Consider the following 21,496-nt stretch of genomic DNA (forward strand, 5'->3'; position numbering starts at 1 on the left):
AACGTGAGCAGAGCCGGTTTCGGGAAGCCCAAACATTTGAGCGGCAGCGGAAGCCCCAAAGCAGCCTCCTGCCACTCAGCTGTTTGGGGCTTGTGTTTTTTGTTGTTTTTTTAATGGCACAGATGTTACACACATATAATATCTGCCCCACAAAAAAAAAGGCGAGTCAAACTGCCCTCCCACCCAATGACCTCTGGAAGAAAAATAAAGAGAGGCAGGAGGGATGCCCACTCCTTCCTGCTGCCTGCAAACCCACCACCACCACCACCAAACTGATCCCCCCTCCACCAGGACCCCACTCCTCTTCCCCACTCCCCGTCTTTAGAAAAAAATAAATCGGCAGGAGTGATGCCCACTCCCGCAAGCCTTAGCCCCCCAGCTCTCCCCACACCCCGAACCACCCCTGTAACTGAGTGAATATGACAGTAGAAGGGATGCCCAGTCCCCTCCTGCTTGTAGGCCCACCACTCCAAAATGGCAGGCCTTCCCTTTCCTAGTGCATTCCGGGATGCACAGGGAGGGGCCTAAGGCCACTTCCATAGAAAAAAAAAAAACAAAACCATGGCAGACTTGTCATTTTGGGGGTCGCTTATGGCTTTGCAATCTTAGGCTATCGATCAGATGGCTCGTTTTAATATTAACGACCTCATTTTAATAGTAATGAGATCGTTTGCAAACCAGAGTCAGAGAATGTATGAATGCAGGGAAATCGCAGGTGAGCTGTTTGAACTCTGGGTCAGCAAATTCCAGTCAAATTAATGTAGAGCCACAATTATAATATTGCAACTTAAAACACACCCCTTTTCAAAATAACTAACTTATTTATTTAATCATTCATTCATTTTTTCTATACCATTCTCCCAGGCGAGCTCAGAACGGTTTACATGAATTTATTCAGGTACTCAAGCATTTTTCCTTGTCTTTCTCAGTTGTCTCACAATCTATCTAATGAACCGGGGAAAATGGGAGATTAAATGACTTACTCGGGGTCAAAAGGAGTGGCGTGAATTTGAACCCACAATCTCAGGGTGCTGAGGCTGTAGTTTTAACCACTGCACCACACTTTCTGTTTTCAGAGGGAAAGGCCTGGTGCCTGCCACAAGCAGCCTTTCAGCAGGGCTGCTGTTGGTTGCAGGATCGAAGAGCGGCTTGAATGGTAAGCCAGATGCAGCATCAAGCCATATTCAGGTCTGTGAGGGGAGGGAGAGATGCCAAACCATGCAGGGTGGGAGGAGAGAGAGGGAGGAAGGGAATTAAGAGATGAACCTGGACGAGCAAGTATCACCTCCTTCCACCTCAAACTGCCTCAGGAATGGGGAAGTCAGTGGTATGACTCCAGCCATTGATACCTGCACTCCCCAAGCATGCTCAGTTTGTTCATGAGCTGAGCATGCTTGGGGAGTGCCAGCATTGGCGGATAGAGGCACCTCACTGACTTCATTGGTCTTGAGGCAACACAAGGAGGAAAGAGGCAGCTTTGGCACTGGATTTCTTTGACTGGCAGGGCTTCAGCATACCAACCAGCAAAGATATGATACCTTATGAAGGGAGGATTGAGAGGAAATGTGTGCCCCCCAATCCCCTCCTGTCCCCCCCAAAAGAAAAATGGACTGCTGGCTATACCCTTCCTTTAATCGCACAATTAAAATTTTTAATCAAAATGCAGCCCTTATTACAATATTATGTTAGTCCAATATTACATATTATGCTTAACCACTTTTCAGATCCTAATCCTTACCTGTATGCATTTTGGGCTAATGCTTCAGCACACACCTGCCAGGCATCCTGAGACCCTTTTAGTTGTTCAAAATAAGACAATGCCTGCAACCAATGGAAAAGAAACAAGTCATTTCAATATGGGAAACACCTAAACTAAGCAGAAGTGACTAGAGCAGACCAGCTTTGGTTTATGAGCTGAGGCAGTTCTCCAGGCACATTTGCTTTGATATGTGATCAAAGCAACTATGACTAAATATTCCTATCAGTGGAGAGTTGCAGGTGAATACCTTTACTTTAGTTATTTTATTTGATATACCGCTATTTTTAACAAAAAGTCAAGTCAAAGCAGTGTACAATTAATAAAAACAATGGGCAATCAAAGCAATGTACAGTAAATAAAAGTAGTGACTACCCCGGGACTTTATCAAGGTCCAGATACTCTGGACCAGGGGTCAGGAACCTTTTTGGCTGAGAGAGCCATAAACACGACATATATTTTAAAATGTAATTCCGTGAGAGCCAAACAATATGTTTAAAACTAAATACAAGTAAATGTGTGCATTTTATGTAAGACCAAAACTTTTAAAGTACAATAAGTCTCTGAATTCTTTTTAATAACGTTGTTATGCTGTTGCTAACCAATGATGAATAAAGTAGTTCATACCATTAATGCGACTTCTGGTGCTGCATGGTTTTGCTGATGGCTTTGTAATCTGTTTGATATGTGGTAAGGTTAAGTTTCATGCAGGCGTCGAGACTTCCATCCGTTAAACATGATCATAGGTTGGTCTTAATGTTCTTTAAATGTGAGAAAGACTGCTCACATACATACGTAGAGCCAAACATTGTCAGTACAGCAATACTCACACGCTGCAGTGTGTGGATGTGACGGGAAACACGTTCCAAGTTTTGACAATCAGCTGGTCTGTGGGTTGATGTTTTTTCATTTCTCCCCACTTGTGTTTGCTCGCCAACTCTGCTTGCTGTCGTGCAAGTCTTTCCAAATCTTCATTCAGGTCAGCAGCTTGGAGCTCAAAATCTCCGACGGAGACACCAAGGATGTAACTCAGGTCAGCGCTGTCCACTGCACACTCGTGTGGATGGGTGATGAACTTAAAAAGACGAGCGCGCTCACAAAATTCTCCAAAGCGTGCTTTGAATGACTGCAGGAATGAAGCCCGCTAGCTGCTGAAGATCAAGATGTTGAGCAGGGTCACTTGTTGTGCATGCATCTTTAAATTCTCCCAGTTTTTCAAAGTGTAGTAAACGACCTGTTTCAATGTCGGCGATGAAAGTTCTAGCTTGTTTACAAATGCAAACACTGCTTGTTGAAGGGATAAGACTGCATTTTCACATTGAGCTGGTTCAGATGTTCAGTCATGTCCATGAGATAGTAGAACTTCAGGAGCTACTCAGTGTTAGCTAACTTAGGATGCTCGACGTTTTTCATTTCAAGAAAAGTCCGGATTTGGCTCAGACAAGCCGCGAAACGGCTGAACACCTTCCCTCTTGACAACCAACGCACATTGCTGTGCAGAAGCAGACCAGGATAATTATTCCCAACTTCATCCAGCAGTGTTTTAAACTGGCGATCATTTAAAACTCAGGCAACAATAAAGTTGACCACCTGAATGACCAGCGACATCACCTCTCCAAGCTGCTCGCCACGCATTTGAGCACAAAGCGCCTCCTGATGTAGGATGCAGTGAAAACTTATGCTGGGTCTCTTTTCATGTTCATGAAGAAGCGCTACAAATCCTCTGTTTTCCCCACCATGCACAGAGCACCATCAGTACACACCAAAATAAGTTTATCCATCGGTAGATTTTGTTCTTTAGCGAGCTCAGTGAAAGACTTGAATAAATCTTCCCCTCTTGTTGTCCCTTTCTTAGGCAAAACAGCAAGACTTTCCTCATGTAGTGTGTCACTGACAGCATAACTTGCAATCACGCTGAACTGGGATAAATGGCTTACGTCTGTTGACTCATCCAAAGCGAGAGAAAAGAATGGTGCTGCATTTATGTCCTTCATTTGTGTTGCCTCAATTTAATTTGCCAAATTTAAATCCCACAAAAATGAATGACTTCCACCAGGTTCGTTGACCTGAAAAGCCTACATACTAGTGGCATACCAAGGCGGGGGCGGGGGGGGGATCCGCCCTGGGTGCAACAACTAGACAGGGGGGAATCCCTGGATATCGTGTATTTAGACTTCACTAAAGCTTTTGATAGTGTCTCACACCGTAGGTTATTAAACAAGATGAAAGCGATGGGATTAGGAGAAACTTTGACTGCATGGGTTAAAAACTGGCTCAGTGGTAGACTTCAGAGGGTAGTAGTAAATGGTACCCCCTCAGAAACATCGGCTGTGACCAGTGGAGTGCCGAAGGGCTCGGTCTTGGGTCCGATACTGTTTAATAGCTTTGTACGGGACCTGCATCAGGGACTTTGAGGTAAAATTACACTATTCGCCGATGACGCTAAGCTATGCAACGTGATTGACAGTGCAACCGTATCTGACACTATGAGGCAGGACCTACTTTTACTGGAACAATGGTCTAAAACTTGGCAACTGAGCTTTAATGCCAAAAAGTGCAAGGTTATGCACCTTAGTAGCGGTAACCCCAGCAGAACATACACCCTGAACGAGGAAACCTTAACAAGAACCTGGGTGTAATCATTAGTGAAGATATGAAGACGGCTATTCAGGTGGAGAAAGCTTCGGCCAAGGCTAGACGAATGCTGGGTTGCATCTGAAGAAGTTTTTTCAGCCGAAAGCCTGAAGTCATAATGCCGTTGTACAGGTCCATGGTGAGACCTCATCTGGAGTACTGTGTTCAGTTTTGGAGGCCACATTATCAAAAAGACGTGAAGAGAATTGAATCGGTCCAGCGAATGGCCACCAAGATAGTCTCAGGACTCAAGGATCTCCCATATGAAGAGCGTCTAAGTAGGCTGCAGCTATATTCTCTCGAAGAACGCAGAGAGAGAGGAGACATGATAGAGACTTTCAAATATCTTACAGGGCGTATCGAGGTGGAGGAAGATATCCTTTTTCTTATGGGTCCCACAGCAACAAGAAGGTATCCACTCAAACTCAAGGGTGGGAGATTTCATGGTGACATCATGAAGTACTTCTTCACCGAAAGGGTGGTTGATCATTGGAATGGCATTCCACATCAGGTAGTTGAGGCCACCAACGTGCTCGACTTCAAGAAACGATGGGATAAACATGTGGGTTCACTTTGGGAAATTGCTTAGGGGAGTGTTCTTTTAAGGGGAGGGTTCTTCTGAGTGGGCAGATGTGTTGGGCCAACGGCCCTTTTCTGCCGTCATATTCTATGTTTCTAAGCCCTGAGAGGGTGCTCCCGGCCTGAAGTCATTGGTGTCCGGTTCCCCACCCCTCCCCGACATCCGGTTCTCCCACCTGGCGTCTGGATTTCCCCTCCCTGGCCTCCCCGCACCATTTACCGTAGTGAATCAAGACTGCAGCAAGATTGCGATGCCAGCGATCTTGCGCTGCTTCGGTGCTGTTCCTTCCGCCGCGGTCCCGCCCCTCCTCTGATGTCAGAGGAGGGGGCTGGACCGCAGTGGAGGAAACAGCACGATAGCCAATCTCTCCTGCCGCGATCCACCCCCCCCAACAAGATTGGACAGGAGGGCGCTCAACCCCTCCTGCCCCAACACAGCCCCGCGATTGGCTGGGGCAGGAGGGAGCCCAACCCCTCCTATCTGGCGACCCCCTCCGATATGATCAGGGCAGGAGGGATCCCAGACCATCTTGCCCCGGCAACCACCCCACTCCGCCGATCCGATATGGATAGGAGGGAGCCCAACCCCTCCTGCCCCGACGGAACCCCCACCCCGCCGATCCAATCTGGAACCCAACCCCTCCTGCCCAGGTGACCCTCCCTACCATCCACCTCCACTAAGATACGGGCAGGAGAGATCCCAGGCCCTCCTGTCCATGACGCACCTCCCGAACCCATGATTGGCCCCCCCAAAATCCCCCTGCCGACCCCTGTGATACCACACCCCTGAGACACCCTCCTTTACCTTAACAAAGTTGGCCAGACGTCCGGGCCCAAGCCCGTCCATCCGGCAGGCCCGCCATCCTCAGAATGGTGGGCCTTAGGGCCCGATTGGCCCAGGAGCTTCAAATCTCGCCCACAGGAGGGGCCTTAGGCGCCTGGGCCAACCGACAACCTGCCTAAACTTTTGGTTATACCTGCTGTACACCTATGTCTAGGTCGGCCCACCTCCCGCCCTTTCCCCTCCTCTAAAAATGCCTCTTTTCGCTCTTTGCGTTTAGAGGTAGGGGAAAAGCCTAAGCTGGTTTTAGATACGTCTAAATCCAGCTTTAGTTATGGGTACTTCGACGATCAGGCTTTTTGATCGTCCAAGTACCCATTAAGGCCACTTTGTAGATGTTTTTTTGTTTCGATTATGAGCCCCTTAGTGTTTAGTAGGCCTCCCTTCTATGGAATTTTTGTTTTTGTCTTCTGGTTGCTGTTTGGTGGTGTTAATCTTATTGGGCCTTATCAAAACACATTTTGCTTGGGGAGTGTTTCTACTCTTTTACTTATGTTTGTAAGCTATAGGTGTTGTCCAGGATGGCCCTTCTTCTGCTGTGTTTATGTACCTTTGTATACGAGTATGTAGTATACAAACAATTAAAGTTAGAGGCATACTAGTTACATGCAGACATAGCAGTCCTTTAAAAAAAACAACTAATGGTGGTCAAGCTGCAAGCAGGATTTAGGAATCCAGAAAGCTAGTGGCATACAAGCTGCAATCTGAATTTAGTAGTCCTAAAAGCTAGTGGCATATAGTTGCAAGCAGTATGTATTAGTCCTAAAGCTAATGCCTTACATGCTGCAAGTAGCAGTGGCGTACCAAGGGGGGGGGGGGGCGGTCCGCCCCGGGTGCAAGCCCTGAGGGGGTGCTCCCGGCCTGAAGTCATTTGTGTCCGGTTCCCCCTCTCCGATATCCGGTTCTCCCCCCTGGCGTCGGGATTTCCCCTCCTTGGCCTCCCCGCACCATTTACCATAGCAAAGCAGCCTGCAGCAAGATCATGATGCCAGCGATCTTGCGCTTTTTCTCTGCCGCGGTGAAACAGCTCAAAGCAGCGCAAGATCACTGGCATCGCGATCTTGCTGCAGGCTGCTTTGCTACGATAAATGGTGCGGGGAGGCCAGGGGAATGAGCAGTCCTTCGGGGTGAGGAGGCGAGCGGTCTTTCGGGGTGGGGGAGCGAGCAGTCCTTCAGGGTGGGGCAGGCAGGCAGGCCTTCAGGGGGGGATGCAGGCTTTCAAGGGGCGGACAAGCCTTCATGGGGGGAGAAAGGCTTTTGGGGGGGCATGCCTTCAAGGGGGACAGGCAGGCAGGCCTTCAAGGGGAGGACAGGCAGGCCTTCAAGGGGGGGGGGGGACAAGCCTTCGGGGGGAGACAGGCTTTGGGGGGGACATGCCTTCATGGGGGACAGGCAGGCAGGCCTTCAAGGGGGGGAAGACATGCCTTCAAGGAGGGGAGACATGCCTTCAAGGGGAGGACAGGCAGGCAGGCCTTGAAGGGGCGAACAAGACTTCAAGGGGGGGGGATAAGCAGGCAGGCCTTCAAGGGGGAAGTGCAGGCCTCCAGGGGTGGGATGCAGACCTTTAAGGGGGGGGACAGGCCTTCAGGGGGGGGGGGGACAGGCCTTCAGGGGATGGGGGGGCAAGCCTTCAAGGGGGGGACAGGCAGGCAGGCCTTCAAGGGGGAGACAAGCCTTCAAGGGGGGAGTGCAGGCCTTCAAGGGGGGCACAGGCCAAGGGGGGGGGACAGGCCTTCAAGGGGGGGGACAGGCCTTCAAGGGAGGAGACAAGCAGGCAGACCTTGAAGGGGGGGAACAAGACTTCAAGGGAGGGGACAGGCAGGCAGGCCTTCAAGGGGGGAGTGCAGGCCTTCAGTGCAGGCCTTCAGGGGTGGGATGCAGACCTTTAAGGGGGGGACAGGCCTTCAGGGGAGGGGGGCAAGCCTTCAAGGGGGGGACAGGCAGGCCTTCAACGGGAGGACAGGCAGGCCTTCAAGGGGGGCAAGCCTTCAAAGGGAGGGGGACAAGCCTTCGGGGGGGGGGGAGACAGGCTATCGGGGGGACATGCCTTCATGGGTGACAGACAGGCAGGCCTTCAAGGGGGGGAGACATGCCTTCAAGGAGAGGACAGGCCTTCGGGGGGACATGCCTTCAAGGGGGACAGGCAGGCAGGCCTTTAAGGGGGGGGACAAGCCTTCAAGGGGGGGGCAGGCAGGCAGGACTTGAAGGGGCAGACAAGACTTCAAGGGGGGGACAGGCAGGCAGGCCTTCAAGGAGGGACAGGTCTTCAAGGGGGAAGTGCAGGCCTTCAGGGGTGGGATGCAGACCTTTAAGGGGGGGAAAGGCCTTCAGGGGAGGGGGGCAAGCCTTCAAGGGGGGGGACAGGCAGGCCTTCAAGGGGGGGGCAAGCCTTCAAGGGGGGGAGTGCAGGCCTTCAAGGGGGGGATAGGCCTTCAAGGGGGGGGGACAGGCCTTCAAGGGGGGGGAGACATGCCTTCAAGGAGGGGACAGGCAGGCAGGCCTTCAAGGGGGGAGACAAGCCTTCAGGGGGACATGCCTTCAAGGGGGACAGGCAGGCAGGCAAGCAGGCCTTTAAGAGGGGACAGGCCTTCAAGGGGGGACAGGCAGGCAGGCCTTCAAGGGGGGGACAAGACTTCAAGGGGGGAGTGCAGGCCTTCAGAGGTGGGATGCAGACAGGCCTTCAGGGGAGGGGGGCAAGCCTTCAACGGGGGGACAGGCAAGCAGGTCTTCAAGGGGGAGGACAAGCCTTCAAGGGGGGGACAGGCCTTCAAGGGGGGAGTGCAGACCTTCAAGGGGGGAGTGCAGGCCTTCAAGGGGGGAGTGCAGGCCTTCAAGGGGGGAGTGCAAGCCTTCAGGGGTGGGATGCAGACCTTTAAGGGGGGGCCCTGGTGTGGAAGTACACAGAGGGAATGGGGGGGTTCAAAGAGACTTGCATATGTCGGACTTTGGGGGGGGAAAGAAATAATAGATCTGAAAATAGAAGAGGGAGAGAGATGATGAACCATAGGATTTAGGGAGGGAAGGAACAGAAAGGGAGAGAAGTTGGACACAAGGGATGTTGTGGAGGTGGGGATAGAGATACTGGATAGGAGGTTAGTTAGGAAAAGAAAGGGAGAGATGGTGGACCCTGGGATGGTGGGGAAGGAGGGAGAGATGCTGGATGAAAGGGTAGTTAAGAAAAGGTAGATCTGTGGAGGGAGACGAAAAAAAGGAAAGATGCCAGACCTCCTGGGGAGGGAAGGGAAACGGAAGGGGAGGACAGAGATGGCAGATAGATGGTTAGCATGCAGAAAGAAGAAAGAAGGAGACCCTGGCAAGCAAGTTATCAGAAGACAACCAGAGCCTTGGACCAACAAGATTTGAAAAATAACCAGACAACAAAAGGTAGAAAAACTAATTTTATTTTCTGTTTTGAGATTACAATATGTCAGATTTGAAATGTGTATCCTGCCAGAGCTGGTGTTAGACCGCAAATGTGAGCTAGGATTTGACAGAGAGAGGAAAAGTCCTTTTTGTTTCTTTATTTTATTTACGCCACAGCGCCAGCGTAGTTAGGAGAAGCCAAAGGGGGGGGGAAAAGCTATAAAATAAACCCACCAGGATGTTTGAAAAAAACACCCAATTGGGCAGGAAAATCGAATCGAAAAACCAATTCAATAGGCTGAATCGAAATTTTTCCTGAATCAGACAGCACTAGTTTGCGCTACTGTCTTAGACTTTAGGACCTGGGACTGGGGAGAGATGGCATCCTCAGTACTTCATAATGCAAGTGAAACGAGAATTTGGTCAGACTTTTGAAAGGTCTGCAGAAGAAAAATATTGTGTAGGCCAGGGACATGAGACAGCAGGAAATGAGAACTTTTCTTCCTTCTATTTTTGTGAATGGCAAGGCTGAGGATGTCAGAGAGTTCAGTTAAAATATGTGCTTTATAAGAAATTATAATAATGTGTTTTATAAAGTTTATAAGAATTGCTGGCCTACCCAGTGAGGTGTTCCTAGTGGTGGTGGTGGTGGTGGCAGCGTGTCAATGTGTTGAGAGAAAGAGATGGTCTGGGAAATTCTGCTGAGCAAACTCCGGGCCCATTTCCACCCCCCAGTTAGTCCACTCCATTCAACTGGTTCACACACTGAGTGGGTCTTTAGGTGTTGTGCCTGGGTAGTTGTTTTGGGATCTCTTCCAGTGGTTTGTAGGTATCTCCTTGTGGTCCAAGGAAGGAAACTTTGTTAAACTTAGCATTGACCTTCAGAATATGTTTGTAACAGCGCTGCTTGTGTGGCATTAGGCTATGTAGTGATCAAAAGAAAAAAACAGACCTTTCCACATTTTTGCACTATATGGTGGGTGTATGAGGAGATTCACATTTCCTGCACAGCTAAGTCCGTGTGAAGTTACCCTGTGCTGTATTTGACATCTAGCAAGGTCTCTGTTTGAAAGGAAAAATCTAAGCTTAAAAATGAAGTGGCCAGAAGTTATGGTAAAAGCAGATAGCGTAGCTGGTTTTAAGAAAGATTTGGACAAATTCCTGGAAGAAAAGTCCATAGTCTGTTATTAAGACATGGGGGAAACATCTGCTTGCCCTGGATCGGTAGCATGGAATGTTGCTACTCTTTGGGTTTTGACCAGGTACTAGTAACCTGGATTGGCTTCCATGAGAATGGGTTACTGGGCATGATGGACCATTGGTCTGACCCAGTTAGGTTATTCTTATGTTATGTTCTCATCTGTAGGGGCCTTTGTTTTCACTTCTTATTTTAATGTATTTTTTTTCTGGGAACTTATCAGTGTTTTTTATAATGGGAACAAAAATGGAAGAGAATTAATCTGTGTGGAATGGGGGGGTAACTAATTTCTTTACCTAAATAATTCAATCCACCTCAACCAGACATAGGAGAACTCACGCACCATTCACACACCCTCCAACCAAAAACATCAAAAGAAAAAAAACTGTTCGACAACCTCCTAGCCATTCGAGCTGCAACACTCGACCCTCAACTCTACAACCTATTGACCTCGACCACAGACTACAAAACCTTCAAAAAAAGAAATAAAATCCCTTCTATTCAAAAAACATAAAAAAACGAACTAACACAATCAGAACTGTCCCAAGCATCACCTGCAACTACTCCATATGTACTTCTGTCATGACAATTCAGACATAATTTATGTTATGTTATGTTTGGAATAATGGTTACATATATGAGGTTCAATAAAAGAAAATTTTCACTGCCTGTTTCTATTCTGACCATTTATTCCGTTTCATGGTTATTACAAAAAATATTTTTTTACATGGGGGGTGGGGGGGTGTCAAAAATGATGGGCCCTGGGTGCCACATACCCTAGGTACGCCACTGCTACATACCATCAGGTCCACTCCCTGATCCAGGGCTGCCACAGACTCTTGCCTAATACAGCCTACTTGAGACCTAGAATCCTTTAATTAAATTAATTTAATGTGGTGTCTTATATATTGCTAAATTTTCAGAAGGATTCAAAGCAGTTTACAAAACAATTAAATTGACTTTAGTAATGGCCAAAAATCTAATCAGGTATTTTGAATTACCCTCTCTGTCCCAAAAAGAATTCACTCTGTGGGAATAGAGGCATAGACCTCGACTCCTGGTCCTCTGGGTCCAGTGGTAAAGCTTTCCACTGAGGAACTGCACACTGTGATAGTACCAGCCCCTGTAGAATCACCGGCGAAGCTCTAGACCAGTGGTTCCCAAACCTGTCCTGAGGGTCCCCCAGCCAGTCAGGTTTTCAAGATATCCCTAATGAATATGCATGAGAGAGATTTGCATAGCTGTCACTTCCATTATATGCAAATCTCTCTCATGCATATTCATTAGGGATATCTTGAAAACCTGACTGGCTGGGGGTCCCCCAGGACAGGTTTGGGAACCACTGCTCTAGACGGTGCATAAGACCTGTTAAATCTCAAGCATCAACTCACGAAATCAAAGTCAAAACCCAGCACTGGATTTCTGGAGGACCTCTGCAGGGGACTTTCTTGTTCCTCATTGGCTCAAAGGCATCTGTGCACTTACAATAGTAAGCTGATGACACCGAGTCGTATTTCAAGGGCTCCAGAAGGGATTTTTGACCCAACCAATGAGCATCCTGCGACTTCAAGGCCCTTGGAGGGACTAGAGTGGGCTAAGCGCAGTGCTCCCATCCACCCGGCACATGGACTCCCCTCAGTCGACCATCCAGCCCAAAGCTGGCAGGTTACAGCAGTAGAAAAAGTCTGGGGAGTCCTTAAAACTAGATTACAAGCAAAATCAAGCTGTTTTGAGGCAGGGAGAGGCTTTTAAAATAAAAATGGGAAAACCAAGATAGCCAATGCAGCAGCATTTTAGTCCTTTAAAATGACCTGGGGGAAGGAAGTAAAATGCAAAGTTAAAACATTCAGAAAACAGGATTTTAGAGGTGTTGGAACCTTATAGGGAGCCCCATATACCTTTGAAACTGCCCCCCCCCCCCCGATGTCTAACAAACAGTAATGCATTATACTCACAGAATAGGAAAGGTGCTGCCTGCATCAGCTCTCACTGCAGCTGGAATATGGAAATTTCTACTTGTCACAAGCCTGAAGATCCTCCGGGTCTTCTAGGTTGCCTTATTCACATACCTCACGGGTCTGGAACCCTTGACCCCCACTAGCGCTTTACATGTCTTTGGGGAGGGATGGCTGCTGCAATCCCCACGAGTAAACAGGATACCTATTAGTCAAGACTCCTGTCTCTCCTGCACTGGAAAGCTATTTAGAAAATATTTTGGTCTTTACAGTGTTCTATGGATATTATACATCAACTCCAACCTATAAAGTTCAGTGAAATGAATTACCAACCCCCCTCCCCCCAATACACATACACACACAAAAAACCCTTACCCTTTGTCTGAAGTCTGCATCTGCATTTGGGTTCAGCCCTAACAGAGCTTGTTCATCCATTTTGATTGTTATACTTCAATTTCCTTTCTTTCAAATAAAGTTTGCCCTCCCCTGCTTCAAAAGAGGTCATAAACATCTGCCAATAAAGCAACAAAAAAATGTAACAGTATCCACAAAAATAGCAATATTTATACTAACAAAATTATTTAGCTCAAGTACTGTACCACCATTATGATCAAATTTGAAACATACTGTACATTACTTAAAATGTTTTATTGCGTTGACATTGCAAAGTAGGATATCTTTTCAGGCAACCTCATGGACTAGGGACTTAACTTATATATTTACACTTCCAACTTCATATTAACAATTTCGATGTTCCTTAAAAACGTATCTTTTCAGGGAACACTTTGGAAGTTAGAAATTGGATGTATATTCATTTGTATTACTAGTCTTTGTGAACCGCATAGAACTTAATAGTATTTGCGTTATACAAGTGAGTTTTATGTTATGTTATGTATGCCATACCTTGCATTATTTGAATATTTTTACTACTGTAAATGGTTTATGTTTTTTCTATACAATATGATATCACATAGGTATACAATTACACTAAAAATGATAAACTGCCTCAGTGAAATGGGATTTAGAAAATTGGTATCAAGCTGATCCTGTAACACCTTTCACAATATTTATGTAATTTGTTATATATACTCTGAGCAAAACACTCAGTGCAGTTCAAACTATAAAACAATTTATAATATAAATTTAAAATCCTGATCAAACTAACATCTCCTACAATCCCTCTATGACCCCTCAAGCCTGTCCAATCATATCATTATGCTGATCTGCAATATGTATAAACCGGGCTGTAATAAGAACAACTCCTCACACAGACTTAGGCCCGGATTCACAAACCAGCACCAACATCAGCAATGCCTTAAAAAAGTGGCCGCCAATCACTTGCCAATCAAGCATCAGTGCTGGTTTTGGAATCGCGCCAAAGTGAAAGATAGGTACCGGAAATGTAGGCCAGGGTTTTCTGGACCTACATTTCTGGTGCCTATCTTCACATGAATTGCGCCTGCATAGGCCTATTCTGGTGCCAATTTTCTAGGCACCGGTATGATCCTCAAATCTCAGTTAAAAATGTTACTTGGACAGCATTTTTAACAGAGGTACGGGCACTACGGGCGCTGGTTCGAGAATCCAGGCCTTAGCATTCCTATAAAAATACAAGATATGCCATTGGCCTGACTTACAACTAGTACGGTAATTCTACTTCAAACTGACCAACCATAGTAATTTGAAAACAAGAGAGTCTTATACAGCAAATATATTGTATTTATTGTACTTGATATACCGCTTGTACATAAGTATTCAGCGGTTTACATAAACTAGAACATTAGGCATATTAACTTCCCTTTCTGTCCCAAACGGGCTCACAAGCTAACTAAATTGCCTAGGACAGGGGTAGGCAATTCCAGTCCTCGAGAGCCGAAGCCAGGTCAGATTTTCAGGATATCCACAATGAATATGTATGAGATGGATTTGCATGCACTACCTCCTTGAAATGCAAATCTATCTCATGCATATTTATTGTGGATATCCTGAAAACCTGACCTGGCTCCGGCTCTCGAGGACCAGAATTGCCTACCCCTGGCCTAGGAGAAAACATTATTTGAATAAAAGATAAAGCTTGGGGGGAAAACATCAAAATATTGGAACACTGAATCTAGTAGAATGAGTAAATGTATAAGTTGCATTTACAAATAAAGGATTGAAAATAAAAGAAAGAAGCAGAAAATTAAACAAATGCAGCAGAGTAAGAAGAAATAATATAAAATGCCATAAAATAAGTTCAAGTCCAAAATTTATTTCAATCCAATGGAGCGCAATAACTTTGCTGCTGGCAGAGCAGGGGGTATCCAAAGAAGAGGAGCAACCAGCATGATGAAAGCTGAAACTGACTCCAGTCAGTGTCCAGTCAAACTTTCCAGCCCGTGGCCACCAAGACTCTGCCAGTTGAGGGAGAGGACTGCTCTGGAGGCCCTACAAGGAATAAGACCTTCCTGTTGCCCCAGTCACAGAGGCAGGAGAGAACTAGAGGCCGGGGAGGGGGAAAACAAAGAAGTAATGACAACCAGGAGGGGGGGGGGATGGAGAGTGTCTGCTCCGGTGAGGTGGCAGGGCTGGCTTTGGGGGTTGTGCAGTGGGCGGGCAGACAGGAAGAGATCCCTGGGGGCGCCTGCAGCTTCTGTGGACAGTTCGGTTTCGGAGTGGGGGGGCACAAACTCAACACAGAAGGAAGGGAAGAGGCATGAACATGGGGGCACTAACACGGGACATAGGAGGGAGGGACTAGAAAGGGAGAATTGATGGGCATGAGTGTGTGAGTGAGACATGGTGCACATGGGGAAAGGAAGAAAGGAAAATTGGGCATAGAGAGAGAGAGGAGTGAGGTAGAGACGCATGGGGAATAAAAGGATGAGAGGGAGAAATATTGGATATGGTGGTGGAGAGGGCAGATTGAAGGGGAGGAATGTTGAACATAATGATGGAGGAAGAAATATGGCATTGTGCTGGAGAGGGGTGATAGAAGGAGAAATTGGCATGGGGCTTGAGGGCAGTGGTGAAAAATGCTACACCAGGGGATGAGAGAGGGAGAAATGTTGGATGTGGCAGTAGAGGGGGTGGGAGAGATGCCTGGATCTCTCACGGCAGATGAATAGTGAGAGAGAGAGAGAGGGAGACATATTGCCAATAGGGGTGAAGGAGAGAGGAAGAAAAGTTGGGCTCATGGAGAGACAGAGAGAAAGATGTTGGTTGGGGAATGGGGTCCAGAGGAGAGGAAGCGTGCAGGAGGCAGATAGAAAGAAATATTGGATGCACAGTCAGAAAGAAGTGCAACCAGAGACTCATGAACTCACCAGACAACAAAGGTAGAAAAAAAGATTTTATTTTCAATTTAGTCAAAATGTGTGAGTTTGTGAATTTATATCTGCTGTCTATATTTTGCTCTATATTTGTCAATTTTTCTATAGGTTTGTTCCTGATTGCATATTTTAAAGTCATCTGCCTTGACCTCTTTGAAAAAAAACCTGAATATAAATGATAATTAACATTTTCTGTGCGCACTGTGGGGTCCTTTTACTTAGGCGTGCGCTAATATTTAGTGCACGCTAAAACGGCTAGCGCACCTTAGTAAAAGGACCCCAGTGTGTTTTGTGGTTTTTAAATTTTGTGGTTACTATTATGTATTAATAAGATTATATTGTGTGTATATGAAAAATGGATGGAAGAAATTACATTACAATTAGTACTATTATTATGGGGTGAAGCTTTGGCAGGGGTATTCGATTGGTATTTGTTAGGCTTAGGGGGTACTTGGCTTGAAGAAGTTGAGAAACACTGATATATACCAATCCTCTGCATCTTAAAAGGCTCTCACTCTCTCTTTCTCTCTTCGCTTTGCAAACAGCTTATATCTGTCTTTAGGAGCATACTTATTACTGCTCCTGCCCCTTTTATGCCATAGATACATACTACCTAATTTACAATCTTACTCATCTCTTTTGAATTTCTCAAATTTAATTTTCTTCAAATACTTAGTCTACATTTTTCTTATATGTTCATACAATAATTCAAGCCAGATACGCAAGTATAGTAGAAATAAATAATATAATCAATACAAAACTCTTCCACTACAGCATGCAGGATACTAGATTATGCTAGAAAGCAATTTACATGACCACTCCATTCAAATCAGTAAACAACCAAAATATATGTATGTACATATGTTCTAAAAAGGCACAAGCTATTAAACAACTAATGAGGAGGAAAAAGCCTCAGATCTCATCCTTTGCCATACAGTAATTCAAAACATGTCATTCTCATTTAAAAATTGCAATTCTTTGTCCAATTTGGCCTTAATCAATTCATTCTTCTATTGTGCAGACCTAACAAGCAAAACCATCAAATCGAGAGAACATATATTTAAAATAGATTCCCATTGCTTCAAAAGCACTTCATAGGTTTCATTTTTGGAGCTTTGGCTTGCTTCTCTTAGACATCTAGGAATACATTTGTGTCTGCAATAGTCTAAAAGAGTGGAGGCATGCAAGTCCATTCTACTACAACTACTATTTATTATTTCTATAGCGCTGAAATGCTTACACAGCGCTATACATTTTAACATACAATAGACAGTCCCTGCTCAGAAGAGTTTACAATCTAATTTAGACAGGACATTTCAGGGTTGGGGAGATAATGGTAGAGGAAATGATACATTGAGTATTCTAATATATCTTTACTCAATTTCATTTAATTATGGCACCCAGTTATAGAATTACCGTATATACTTGAATATAAATCAATCTGAATATAAGATGAGGTACACTTTTTCCCCCCAAAAAGGAGGAAAAAAGGTTGACTCAAATATAAGATGGGTCAGGCGGTGTTAATATTCATGTGCCCTGCCCCACTCCCTCCCCTGCCAGGATTGCACTCAGCCCCCCTCACTCCCTGCTCTCCACCCTGTCCCCCCTCCCTCCCTGCCAGGCTCTGCACCCAGCCCCCCTCTTTCCCAATGTCCTGCAGGCCTCAACTGGGCTTGCTGTATGACCTGGTGGGCTAGACAGAAGGCATCCCTCCTGTCCCAGCCAACTGTCAATTTTTTTTTTTTACCTTCCTCCCACCTCCCCCTGCATACCTTTTTGAAACCCTGGTGGTCCAGAGGTATACCAGACAGGAGCAAGCTTTCCACGCTAATGTCCCACGCTGAGCCCCTTCCTGAATGGTCACCTTGAGTTCTTGCGGCCCAGTGTACCGGGCATTAGCAAACTTTCGTGCTCCTGCCTGGTGCTGATACGCTCGCTGAATGGCTGCCTCAAGTTCTCGCAGGACTCATGACAACTCACAGCAGCTATTCAGCAAGCAGATCAACGCCAGGCAGGAGCATGAAAGCTCATATATGCCCAGTACACTGGGCTGCCATTCAGGGAGGGGCTCAGTGCAGAGTGGAAAGCTCACTCCTGCCCGGTACACCGCTGGACCACCAGAGATTCAAAAAGGTATGTGGGGGGAGCCGGGGGAGGTAAAAATAATTGACAGAGTAGGCCAGGACAGGAGATGGGAGGGATCCCTCCTGTCTCGGACCTGCAACAAGTCCGGGAGGGGAGCAGGTGGACAATGAGCCAAATATAAGCCAAGACCCCCATTTTTGAGCCTTTTTTTGCCCACAAATCTCAGTTTATATTAAAGTATATACGGTACCCTCCTAACCAGTGAGGGGGAGGAGACAGACCACCCCTAGCGCGGTCTTCACAGTGGATGCCGGCGACTCTCTTCCTCTCCACCCACTTCCCTGTGTACCTCTTTAAATGTTCGCTGGTGTGAGCAGCATTTTCCATTTGCTACTTGCACCAGCCTTAGCTCCCTTCTGATGTCAAGATCAGGTCGCAGGACCAGGACATGACACTGGAAGGGAGTCGAGGTTGGCACGAGCAGGAAGTGGAAGATGCTCACGCCAGTAAACATGTCAAGAGGTACATGGGGAGCAGGGCGCTCAAGCGGTGGAGAAGACACGGCATGGCAATAACAGGTGCCAGCCTCTCTTGCTATGCCACTGCTGCTGACCACAATTTACTAGATTCACGAAGGAGCTGACATTCAGCTCTCAGTCTAGTGGGGGCTATTGGGGAAGTTGATGTAAATAAACCAGGAAAAAACTGGGGAGTCACAATTTAAGATTCACGAGGCTATAGACCACCCAATACAAAAACTCTTATGAAGTAGGAGAAAACTGACAAGCTAAATATAATTACGCTAAACATTTCACATGATAGCAAAACACTGTGCTTTCTAGGATTCCATGAATTAAGAATTTATTTTAGATGAAAGCAGAGATACCAAGTCAGACACATATAAGTACCTTAATATTCTCAACACGCCAAGCACACCTCATGACACGCAACCAAAGATCATGCTTCCTCCCATGGTCTACCATCTCTCACTCTCATCCTTAATCCGACATCTCTCCTTCAATCTCCATCTAAAGCCCAACACCCCATCCTACCTTCAAACTCTTACCTGAGGTTGCTCGCTACCGGTTCTCTTCTCCAGCACTTCAACCCGCCCCCTTTAACGCAACTTCTCTCCTTCTGCCGCGTTCTATCTTGCCGGAAGTAGGAAGTTACGTCTGAGGGAAATGGAACGCCGAAGATGTTGCGTCAGAGGGGGCTGGAGTAGGAAAGTTGTGGGGTCAATTGTGAGTGAACTCAAAGACGAGTTAAAAGGCATGATGGGAAGTCTGAGAATGATGGAAAGATGTTTGGCTTTGAGAGGGAGGAGCGAGACCAAACGGGAGGGATCATGTGCGATCTCCTTCTTCTTCCTGTGTTCCAGTCATTGAGGAGACGTTGATACCGCGGGCTGGCTTAGATCTTATTAAGGTCCTGTGTTGGGGCTGTCCAGAGGAAGGTCCTATCCTGAGCTAACCCTGTTTTACCGCATTGGAATATGTAAATGCAAGACTTTTCTATGCCTGTAACTTTATTTTACTATTACTGCAATTCTGAAAAAGGACTATCCCTTTAAACCAGTTTGAATATAATTTCCTTAAGGATTTTCTTGTATGTGAGTCATGTTGTACATATGGACATTGCTGGACGATGTCCAAAGATGCCAATATCAACCTGAGATTTTTTTTTTCGACCTTCCTATCGCACACAAAGCCTAGCGTGATAAGCTTTCTTCTCTTTTAATTAGCTTCAGTGCTAAGAAGGCTTTTGAACAGGTTTCTTGGCAGTTTCTATTTGCGTCTTTGAGGAAGTATGGCTTTGAAGATTCTTTTATTCACAATATCACCCAACTATATCAAAACTCAAGAGCCTGTGTTTGAGTTAATGGCCTTGTGTTGAATGTTTTTGATATTTGTAGAGGTATGCGGCAAGGATACCCTCTTTCTCCCTTGCTGTTTGATGTTTGTTTAGATCAGTGGTCTCAAACTCAAACCCTTTGCAGGGCCACATTTTGGATTTGTCGGTACTTGGAGGGCCGCAGAAAAAAATAGTTAATGTCTTATTAAAGAAATGACAATTTTGCAAGAGGTAAAACTCTTTATAGTTTATAAATCTTTCCTTTTGGCTAAGTCTTAATAATAATATTGTCATTCATAGCTAAAGAGATATGATTAAGAAACTGTTTTATTTTACTTTTGTGATTATGATAAACATACTGAGGGCCTCAAAATAGTACCTGGCAGTACTTTAATTTGGGAGATTTTGGTGAATCCTGATATTGAGGACATTTCTTTAGTATCTAACTCATTCAACATTGCAGCCTTTGCAGACTACCTTTTAGTTCATTTGACGTCACCGGGACAGTTTTCGGGAATATGGAGATTTTTCCGGATTCACTCTGAACTTAGATAAATCAGTGGTCTTGTCCTCTGAGCTGGATTTGAAGACCACTTGGCCAGGAATTCCCAGATGGGGGGTACAGCTACGTACATCTCTGGGTATAGAACGCTACTATTTTTGTTAGGATGTCAAGCACTTTTGTGACTCTGTGAAGCACTCCTCCATCTCAGAATGGTCAGCTCACCTCCGTTTCTGACTGAAAGGCAGCTCTCTCTGACCGCAGAGTGCAATTTCATCGCTGAAGGAAGAACACCACTACATCTGTGTGTGTGTGGTGCTCAGCTTCATCTCTGCATGTTCAGTACTGCTTTCCTGCTTACTTAAGAGCATTACTTTCCGTCTACATGTAGAGCATGGTGTCAATTCTTTGAGAACCCAGATTTCTCTCGCTATGTGGAGCACAGCTTCTTCCTATAGGTGGTGTTCATCATTACCTCCTGTATGTTGTGCACACCTTCATTGCTGTTTGTGAACCTCTTGTTCTCAGCCTATGATGCACACTTTCATATCTCTGCACTGTTCATGGCCTCATCTGTAGGCAAAGTGCAGCTTCATCGCTATCTGTGGAACATAGTTTCATGGTTATCTGGGCAGCTTCAGCCCAGTGTGTTGAGCACATCTCTGTCTTGAGGGATTGGTATGGCTGTGGAAACAGTAGCTTCATCTTCACAGGAACCTTGGCTCTTTCATTGCTACTTGAGCACAGCTTTATCTTTAGTGTTGAGCATAGCATCTTCCTGCTGAGGCTTTCTTCCAAGTCGGAAGTCCTCTATTTAAGCTCTGTCTCTGATGGAGGGGCATGTCTTCAGACCTGGAGTGGGGTCCAGCTCCAGCTTGGAATACGAAATGCAACTTAGTTTCGGACTGCAGAGCACAACTCGGCTCTGCATGAGAGCATGGTTCCATTACTGAGACTAGGCTGAGCCTTCTCTATGGGTACTGGTCAGCCCTGTTACTAGGTATTGTTTCTGCCCATTTGTTGCAATACGACTCCTTCTCATCTTACCACAGGTCCTCTGCTTCAGCTTTACTAGTTCATCTTAGCACCTGGCAGTATTAGATTTGGAGTTCAGTTTCATACTGATTGGTGGTCCATCCCTCATCACTTGAGCATGAGCTTTGCTTCATTGCTCAGTTGCAGTTTTCTGGTCCCTCTCTATAGCTGCAATGCTGTTGCTGCTGTGTGGCTGGTCTAATCCATGCTCTTCTTAGGCTGGTTACCCACAATTCTGTGGTGGCTGTGGGCCCTTATCCTCTTCTGGTTGGCGATAGTGAGAGACTACTTTCAATGCTTACCTTTAATCCCTATATCTCCGTGGGCAAAGGTTATCTCCCTTCAGAACATGTGGTCACTAGTTCTCAGCTTCTGAGTGG

The 21,496-nt window shown here is 46.2% G+C and overlaps 1 protein-coding gene across 6 annotated transcripts in view; it reads right to left on the reverse strand.

The window, feature by feature from the left end:
* XPOT (exportin for tRNA) overlaps positions 1-18,911 on the reverse strand; it is a 324,394-nt gene extending 305,483 nt beyond the window's left edge. For all 6 annotated transcript variants that reach the window (XR_004540576.1, XM_033957684.1, XM_033957683.1 and 3 more), the window contains exons 1-3: positions 18,792-18,911; positions 12,702-12,837; positions 1,739-1,821 (exon numbers count right to left, since the gene is read on the reverse strand). Coding sequence is in view for 5 of the 6 variants with exons in the window: in XM_033957684.1 (XP_033813575.1) it covers positions 1,739-1,821; positions 12,702-12,761 (143 nt within the window). In the remaining variant the exon portion in view is untranslated. The remainder of the gene's footprint in view (positions 1-1,738; positions 1,822-12,701; positions 12,838-18,791) is intronic.
* Positions 18,912-21,496: the final 2,585 nt, after the last annotated feature.

The sequence above is a fragment of the Geotrypetes seraphini genome, chromosome 9 (assembly GCF_902459505.1).
Source record: "Geotrypetes seraphini chromosome 9, aGeoSer1.1, whole genome shotgun sequence".
Classification (NCBI taxonomy): Eukaryota; Metazoa; Chordata; class Amphibia; order Gymnophiona; family Dermophiidae; genus Geotrypetes; species Geotrypetes seraphini.